Source organism: Nymphaea colorata, chromosome 11 (genome assembly GCF_008831285.2).
Source record: "Nymphaea colorata isolate Beijing-Zhang1983 chromosome 11, ASM883128v2, whole genome shotgun sequence".
Taxonomy (NCBI): Eukaryota; Viridiplantae; Streptophyta; class Magnoliopsida; order Nymphaeales; family Nymphaeaceae; genus Nymphaea; species Nymphaea colorata.
Window position 1 is genome coordinate 18,968,030 of NC_045148.1, and position 8,058 is coordinate 18,976,087.

An 8,058-nucleotide genomic window follows, 5' to 3' on the forward strand; every position below is an offset into this window, starting at 1 on the left:
ATTTACCAAGCCTTTTAGTTTCAGCTCACAAAAACGAGAGAGGGAGACAAAGCTTCCGAGCAAAAGGTATACTAAATATTGATGTAATAACGGCTTGAAAGATGTTTTATCAGTAAATGAGTTGGCTTCCCAACTAGCTTATCTTGAAATTACTTCTTTTTCTCTTTATTTATTTCTTTCTACCAAGTAATGGGTAGTACATTGATTGGGTTGGGTGGCGTGATATCGCATGCCCTCAGTTCAATTCTTGGAATATGTTATATTGATGGTATTGAAAAATGTTGAGGTTGGAACTTGGAATTATATATACATAGGTTAGGTAGAACGGTTCTTCTCTCCCACTAACATTCATGTATACCATCAGAAGTAGAAAGGAAAAAAACGGATGGACAAACTCGGCTCATTACCATAACATGTTCAGTAACAAACCGAGAGTGTAACACTCTAAAAATTTAGTCTTGTATCGAAAATTGTAAGGGATCTTCAATGACTTATAAAGAAAGACTATTAATGAGATGATTGTCCTAGTTCCTAGTTCCTAATCTTTTTAGGTTTGGAGCTGAAACTGCTAAGGGGTGGGTTGGAACCAGGGGCTCAAGCCTAAGAGTGGATCAACACTCGGACTTAGGATCTCACACGTAAAGGAGACACCAAAGTGATATGAAGGATAAGTTTGTTCATATTTAACTCCTCGGCTCAAAAACATTGTCATTCCTTGCCAAGTAAGCAACCAGCATTGAAGTTGATACTTGTTGATCAAGACCTCGTTAGAGTTAAAAGATAGTTAACCACCAGTTACGTAGACGACGACTTGCTGCATCACGTAACTTACTTCAGAAGTGGGATCAGACAAGCCACGCGTCGTGATGTCCTCCCAGTGAGTGTACTCAGACTATAATAAGAAGCGCCGCACCAAAAACGTTGATCCTCTTTTCAATGCAAATAGGCATCACCTTACTAACGACACGATCCTGTGAACTGCACTGAGAACAGCAATATGATGTGCTCATGGATGAAGTTCTGCAAATACTGATGTCTGCCATCTTAGTTTCACATATTTGCAAAGACAGAAGGCTTAAACTGTCTAATCCAGCTCGACGAATCTCCTTTTATAAGGCGCATTGAGTTCCCTCAAAAATTAGCCTTTGGTTTACGGATTCTGGAAGACCGCTGGTAAGCAAGTGGCGCCTGGAGGGCTGTCTGGAAGAGGCCGGGGGGACAGATGTATAATCCTGCAAACGCTGACGCAAGTCGTCCTCGATCCGCCGAGCCTCCACGTCAAGGACGTGAACGTGTAGAAGCGGTAAGAACCCACTAAATGGACGGCGTAGTGGCTCCGAGTCCTCCGCAGGAAGAAAGGCAGGCGGCTGATGAACAAAACACAATCTTCAACTCCTAAAATCGAGAGTTGATATACAATTTGTTTGGTTTAAGATATTGCTTCCTATTTCATTTCCTTCCTTAGATAAAAAAAGATTTTGAAGGTTATGAGATTTTGAAAGTTATGCAGCAACTCCTAATTTTTGGCAACTGATTTCACCCCATCAGATTTTTTAGTTAGAGTTCGGAGACTTTCTCTCTCTACTCTCTCACAATAACACACACAAGTCGTCCTAGATTCAGGAATGTGAACGTCTAGAAGCCGTAAGAATGGACGGCGTAGGCATAGTGGCTCCGAAACCTCCGCAGGAAGAAAGGCAGACGGCTGGTGAAAAAAGATATTAGAACAAAACACAATCTTCAACTCCTAAAATCGTAATCTTTAACTCCTAAAATCGTGGAGTTGATATACAACTTGTTTTGTTTAAGATATTGTTTTCTATTTCATCTATTTTCTTAGATAAAAAGATTTGAAAGTTATGAAGCCTGATCTTTTGGCAACTGATTTCACCCCCATCAGATTTTTTTGTAACAATTCTTTGCGGCATGAATTGGTTCTCTAACAGTTGGGAGACTCTCTCTCTCTACTCTCTCACAATAGCACTGGTGGGGCTTTTGAGAGGAGAGCTATTGACTTGTCAGTTATGAAGGGTAGCTAGATCACTTGATCTGCGATCTCACTCTCTCTCTCTCTCTCCCTGTCTGACACAATATACTTTTCTAAAGCATTTCATGTGGCAATATTTGAGGCTTTCCTTTTTAGTCCTTTTTTTTCAGCATAATATGCTGTTTCTAGTTTAACGAATGTAGTGTACTTTAAAGTTGGATACGTGGTCAAGGTGTGACTATGATTACATGAAGTCATTATACTTGATTGGTCCAATGGTGTAGGTTTATTTCAGCCTGATTATACTTGATTAAAATATATATTTGAATATTTTTTTTAGATCAGTTTTTAAATGAATATATACTTGAATTTGAATTGGGTCTAAATTCCAGTACTTCAAAGTAGTAAATTAACACGTGTACTTGATTTTTACTCCAATTCATTTAGGTTATATGAAGTGCAAACCAAGCTTTTTCAAGCGTGAACTAAACAAATCAGAACTATTTTTACTTGTAGAAGAATTTCATTTACCAAATAAAAAAGGAGAGTGGGGGGTTTATACCTAAGCAGATTCTATGAATGTGCAAATTTAAGTTGTGCTCTCCAAAGTGGCGACAATAAATATAGCAAAGTAAAATAAACGTGGTCAGATCACATTCCAAGAGTGCCTTTGCTTCTTTATCAATACAAAGAGGACTGTCTTAACAACAGCCAGCATTTTTTTTATCTTCAAAAACACAAAGACAGCTAGTTTTTTTACTCAAACATGCAATTTCTTCTTCAAAGTAAAGGATATGCAACTTGTCCATCAATTCGTCCTACACTTTCTGCAGTGATTAGGTTAAACAGCAAGTCAATGAGATGTAGCTCGTGAATCATAGGGCAATGTGGCATATCATTCATCGTCGTGACGGTGCACGTCAAACAAAGCATTATATCATCATTACTAGCTCTGAAAAAGAGACAAAACAGAACCTTTTACAGGCAAAGAATCTGAGATGGAGAACAATAGACACACAGAGAGAAAGAGATCTTCCTCCTCTCCAACATCTTGTGGATTCGGAGCAAAAGGAGAATATACCCGCAAGCCACCATCATCACCCAGAGCTGAACCTCTTGACGATAATAACATGCACGAGTTCTCCTGTCAAACGTTCTTCTGCTATGACGTGATGTACTCTTGTTTTACAATCAATAAAAGGAGTAGCAGCATGAGTTGGAAACCAACACAGAGAACTGTATATACTTCTTTCTTTCTCTCTTTGTTCTATAGATTCAGTGTGCTAGTTGGTTTCCCCTGTTTGTTGCAGCGTCCAGAAAGACTTTTGGCATATCAGGATCCTGTCAGGCGATGCTTTGCCTTTCTCCGTCACGTGCATCTTACACTTCCATCTCATTCCCTCTGCAATCTTCAAGGCTTTCTCAAGGAAGAATTGTGTGTCTCGCAGGACACCGTAGCCTAATGGCCTCAATATTCGATCCATTTCCAGCAAGACAAACTTCATCTCACACCTGTGACTCTCTGCTGTGAACAGCCCATCAAGATGGAGAAGATCGTAAGTTCTTGGGTATGTTGAAAATGCTTCACACCTGCAGGGATGGTAATCGCAGCAATAAGATCAAATGAACAAGTCATCAAAATCTTGCATTTGGAGTTGGTGGTTTTGACATGGTTACCAATCAGAGTTGGTGCCAATTAGGCCTCTGTCGAAGACTATAGGCAGTGTGTTTGGTGCGTAAGATGATACAACATTCATAACCCAGACAGGGTCTCCAATCATGGCAGCAGCAAGCCCGCCGTAAGCTGTGTTCATGTCCATCACGTTGCGGATTCTTGGAGTTCCAAGGGCAGGCAACAGTGACTTGTAATGCAGCAAACGCTTCTGCCATGTTCGTGTGTCCTGCGAGAAAGAAACACCATCTTTTCTTGCGAAGGATCTGAATCGGTAGGGAATTGTAGTCAATCTTTTAGGCCATCTCGGAATACTGTCTACAGCTATTTCCTTCACGGTGCTTTCTGTAACAACACAAGGACGCATTGGAACATACCTGCAAAATAATCGGATAAACGAAAAAGTGCTAATAAGTAACCAGTGTCTGACATGTTAGAACAGCTTCCTTAGCTTCAGCATCTAAAAACATGAAGGCAACGAAGGGGAAAATTTAGAAAGAAGGACTTTTACCAGGCAGAATCTGGTTCAATGCTGTCATCACATTTAGGAGGATAAACAGAGCTATCACGAGCATCATAGCAGGTATTGTCGATTGGCTTCTGCCAGACGGCCAAGTCACCTTCCATCTTGTAGAGTTTGTAGCACATTCCAGAGAGAAGCTTTTGTATGGCGTCTAAGTTAGCCTTCTCAGCTTCGATTGTCGTGTTCCATCCACGCCAATGAGTTTCGTAGTTTACTGGAGGACCAGACAGCACCCAAAAACCTCCCGGTCGCAAAATTCGGTCTACCTCCATTAGAAGCACCCCACCTGCGATGCCAAGAAAAGAAGATACCGTTCAATATAGAACAAGACCACGAGAGGAAGGGAAGAACAAGAAACAGCGTAGTGCTCTCAAGAACACAGCAAGGTACTCATTTGGTAGAGACAATTTATAAATCTCATCAAGCTAAAGGGAAGACAGGAGATCAAATCCTACCTGTGGACCACCTAGGCAAAATGTAGTTTCATGGTGAGCAGCGTCAACCTCAAGGGTTTTAGCTACTGAAAACCAGTCAATGTACAGCCACGATAGGGGACTTTATCTTTACTAAGAAAAAAAAAAAGGAAAGAAAAAGGAACTTACTGAACTCAGCCCATGGAATCAGGCATCTGGAGCAGTGAGCCATGTCAAAAGCCGCAGAGGGATAAGGAAGCCTCTGAGTTGAGAGAATTCCCAGTATGGCTGGAATGCCTCTTTCAAGAGCGAACTGCACTTGAGCTTCATGGTTATCTCTAGGTGCCAGAGACATTGACAAGATCCCTCTGTCCAATAGGGAACCTCCCCAGCTAGCAACCTGAAACAGAGACCAGATATCGGCGTGATTCCCCACATTCGTGTTAGGAGATCCTGCCATACCCACTGCATAAGCAACTAGCAATCGTGTGAAAAACTTACACCACAGCCAGTGTCAATTGCCGTCCTGACACTCCCATCCTTCATCCCAGGGATCAACTCTTCCATGGCGTCAAGATACTCGCCAACTCCATTTGGAAACATTGTGCCACCACCAGGAAATATGAACTTATCTCCTTCCTTCTTCAACCAATGCTGTCCGGCCTTTACTTTGTTTATCCATTCATAGGGGACATTGCTGGACATTATGCATGAATTCAGTCAAAATTACGAATTTGTTTACCAATACTTCCTGAGAAACAAATCAGGGCATCGTTCACGAACAAAAAACCGTGCTGATTCATGGTGGATTACTATCAACTTACCGGTACCAACATTGATCTCTGCTCTCGGGCCACTGCAGAGGAATCTTGTATCCCTCTGGTGGGGGGACCAAGCATTCCTTTCTTTCAGATACCGATGGGCAATGGCGTTCCCTGAAAGATAGACGTTTCCGATCATAACGCCTCCACCTCTGCAGCCGAAAAAAGCCAAAAGGAAAACCAGACAGCTACCTCAGCAAACACATCCATCAGGAAGGAACTCTGTACATGAAGAAAAATTCCTCTGGCTTGTTGTACCTTAGGATCAGTACACGGTGTGTAGTCCTGAAAGGATGGATCACAGGAACTGAAGGTAAAATTCTCACTCAGAGAGGCTCCTTGGGGACCAGAAGATTGGGTGCAGCCGACCCCAACAGACAAGTTAGGACTATCGAAAAGCTTGAGCACGTTATCTCTCTCTGTGGAATAGATGACGCCCATGTAGAAAGACAGGAGGCAGAAGACGACGACCAACACCGGGACGCAGATCGACCGCCATGGCCTATCCGGAACCCTCCCACCATCTCTGTCCTTCATTCTTTCACCTGATTCAGGGGAGCCACAGCGTTAAACACAACAACATACAAACACCCCGACTCAATTCAGGCCAACCAACACAGATGAGGAGCACCGCTAACCCAAATGAAAAGGACATGACAAAACCACAGAGCTGGAGCAAATCATTTACATCAAATTTCAGTTTCAGCCCGCTGTAGGAGATCAAAATCAACAAGCAGAACAAGCTGGGTACAGCTTATCTCAAAACTCCCACAGCTCGTCCACACGGCCGAACAACAAAAAGCGAAAGAAAGGGTGACAGCTCGGGGCAGAAATTCCAGCACGAGAAAGATGGAAAAAGAAGAAAAGCTTCCGGGCCGTTCTATTCGACAGCAACTGTGCATCTAACAGAGGAAAGAGGAGACAGGGAGGCGTACCTTCTCCTACCCAGATGTGCGTCTGAGATGGAGAGCGAGAGGCAGAGTTGTGCTAATGGTCAGAAAGAGATCGGCAGATTGGCGATGGAGGAAGAAACGGTGTCAATTCCGAGGCGCCGAGGCCCGGGACCTTCCTCTCCTCTTCCCTCCTTTTAATCCTTTCGCGGAGGCGAGAGGTCAGAACCCATTGAATCGTGGTATCCCTGTAACGTACCCTTTGTATTACTGAAATTTCATTTTAGCCCATAATTCATCCTTAATCTCAAAAAAGCACCTTAATATCTCTTTACTCTCGACAACAGTCCTCTCCTTAGCTTTTAAACGAAAACTTACGCCTTAGATGGCCGTTTCTAGGATTATGCCGAAATCATGGGACGTTAAACGAAAACCGGAGGGGAATTGTGTGCGAGTAATGGTTGGGTGGTGCTGACTTCCAAGTTTTCCAGATCTCAACGCGTGCCGTTGGGATCCAATAAAAGCCCATTTAATCAGAAAAAAAAAATACTGTTTTCAGAATAAATATTATTAAAATAACATTTATAATATTAGATATTTTAATAATATTTCTTGTTAAAAATAACATTTGCAAACAAAAACAGATGGCACCGTTCGAAAAAATAAAAATTTTATTTTATGAAAATCAGGTTTAGAGAAAATCCTGTTTTTAAGAGTCGCTTAAAATGACATCTAGAAACTAGGTTTTAAAAGTACATTTTGATTTTACCCTCTAAATCATATTTTTAGAGTGTTTGGGTACCATTAAAACTGGGTTTTTGAAAAAAAAAAAATCAGTTTTGACAAAACCTAATATTATGGAAAGCAGTGAAAAAACCTGACTCCCATCGAGTTATTCACCAAAAATCAGGTTTTAAGTCTGTCACACAGACAAACAAATCAAACTTTTATGACTCATTAAATTAATTAAAACTAGATTAGATGAAGGTGTCATCCATGCAAATCCTTAATTACTTTTTGTGTTTAAACGCATTTTTTCATAAAATATTTAAAAAAGGGCGCGTTGACAAGCAGGTTATTCCAAGCTTGACATTGTTTTGTTCTATATATATATATATATATATATATATATATATATTCCACCATAGCCGTTAAAATGCTATATTAAACATTTTGAACGCTATATATGTAGCAGTAGCACCAATAAAAAAAATATTAAAATTTTTTGTTGGGGGTTTTATGTACTAGCAGTTGTCGAGATCCTACTTCTAATATAAAAAAACATGATAAAGTCTTCCGCGAATTATATAACCTGTCCGGACACATTTAAAATGCTGACCACTCGTTTCGGTGATGCACATTCACCGTGAGAAGGCAACTTGTCATACGGGTTAGTTCTTAATAATATTATTTATATATGGAAGGGTAGGACGAGACCCAACCTGCCTGACTTCATTTAAGAGTCGAATGATTAGAGCCATGTATTTATTTATTTATTTATTTATATAAAGGTTTAATGTCTCAAAAAAAGTGTAATATAATATAGCTGGTTAATCAGTAGTAATACATAAAAGGAAGGTGTGTCGCATGTTCCATTAAAAAGTAAGATCACGACACTCAATGTATCATATCGTATTAAGTCAGTTTTGTGAATTTTATTTAAAATTTAATAACCGAACAATTTTTGTGTTATGCCACAGCACAGACTGCTGTAATTAAAACTTGAAGGGTATTTTGGTCATTTTGTTATAT

The 8,058-nt window shown here is 40.6% G+C and overlaps 1 protein-coding gene across 2 annotated transcripts; it reads right to left on the reverse strand.

The window, feature by feature from the left end:
* Positions 1-2,907: 2,907 nt before the first annotated feature.
* Positions 2,908-6,533, reverse strand: LOC116264665 (probable methyltransferase PMT21). 2 transcript variants are annotated; one of them, XM_031645005.2, is made up of 8 exons: positions 6,352-6,533; positions 5,675-5,961; positions 5,420-5,568; positions 5,097-5,292; positions 4,785-4,995; positions 4,171-4,468; positions 3,665-4,036; positions 2,908-3,577 (listed from the first exon to the last, which is right to left on the reverse strand). In XM_031645005.2, exons 2-8 carry the CDS (start codon positions 5,951-5,953, stop codon positions 3,271-3,273), a joined length of 1,812 nt encoding a protein of 603 aa, XP_031500865.1. In that variant the 5' UTR covers positions 5,954-5,961; positions 6,352-6,533; the 3' UTR covers positions 2,908-3,270. The 2 variants fall into 2 exon arrangements, with proteins under 2 accessions (XP_031500865.1, XP_031500866.1); XM_031645006.2 differs by lacking the exon at positions 6,352-6,533 and adding an exon at positions 6,105-6,287.
* Positions 6,534-8,058: the final 1,525 nt, after the last annotated feature.

Bases quoted from the DNA above. Each gene is read 5' to 3' on its own strand.
- LOC116264665 (XM_031645005.2), bottom strand. From the start codon at position 5,953: ATGAAGGACAGAGATGGTGGGAGGGTTCCGGATAGGCCATGGCGGTCG. The intron at 5,293-5,419 runs GTAAGTTGATAG...CATAATGTCCAG, and splicing joins AGAGATCAATGTTGGTACCG to CAATGTCCCCTATGAATGGA. The intron at 4,996-5,096 runs GTAAGTTTTTCA...TCTCTGTTTCAG, and splicing joins CAATTGACACTGGCTGTGGT to GTTGCTAGCTGGGGAGGTTC.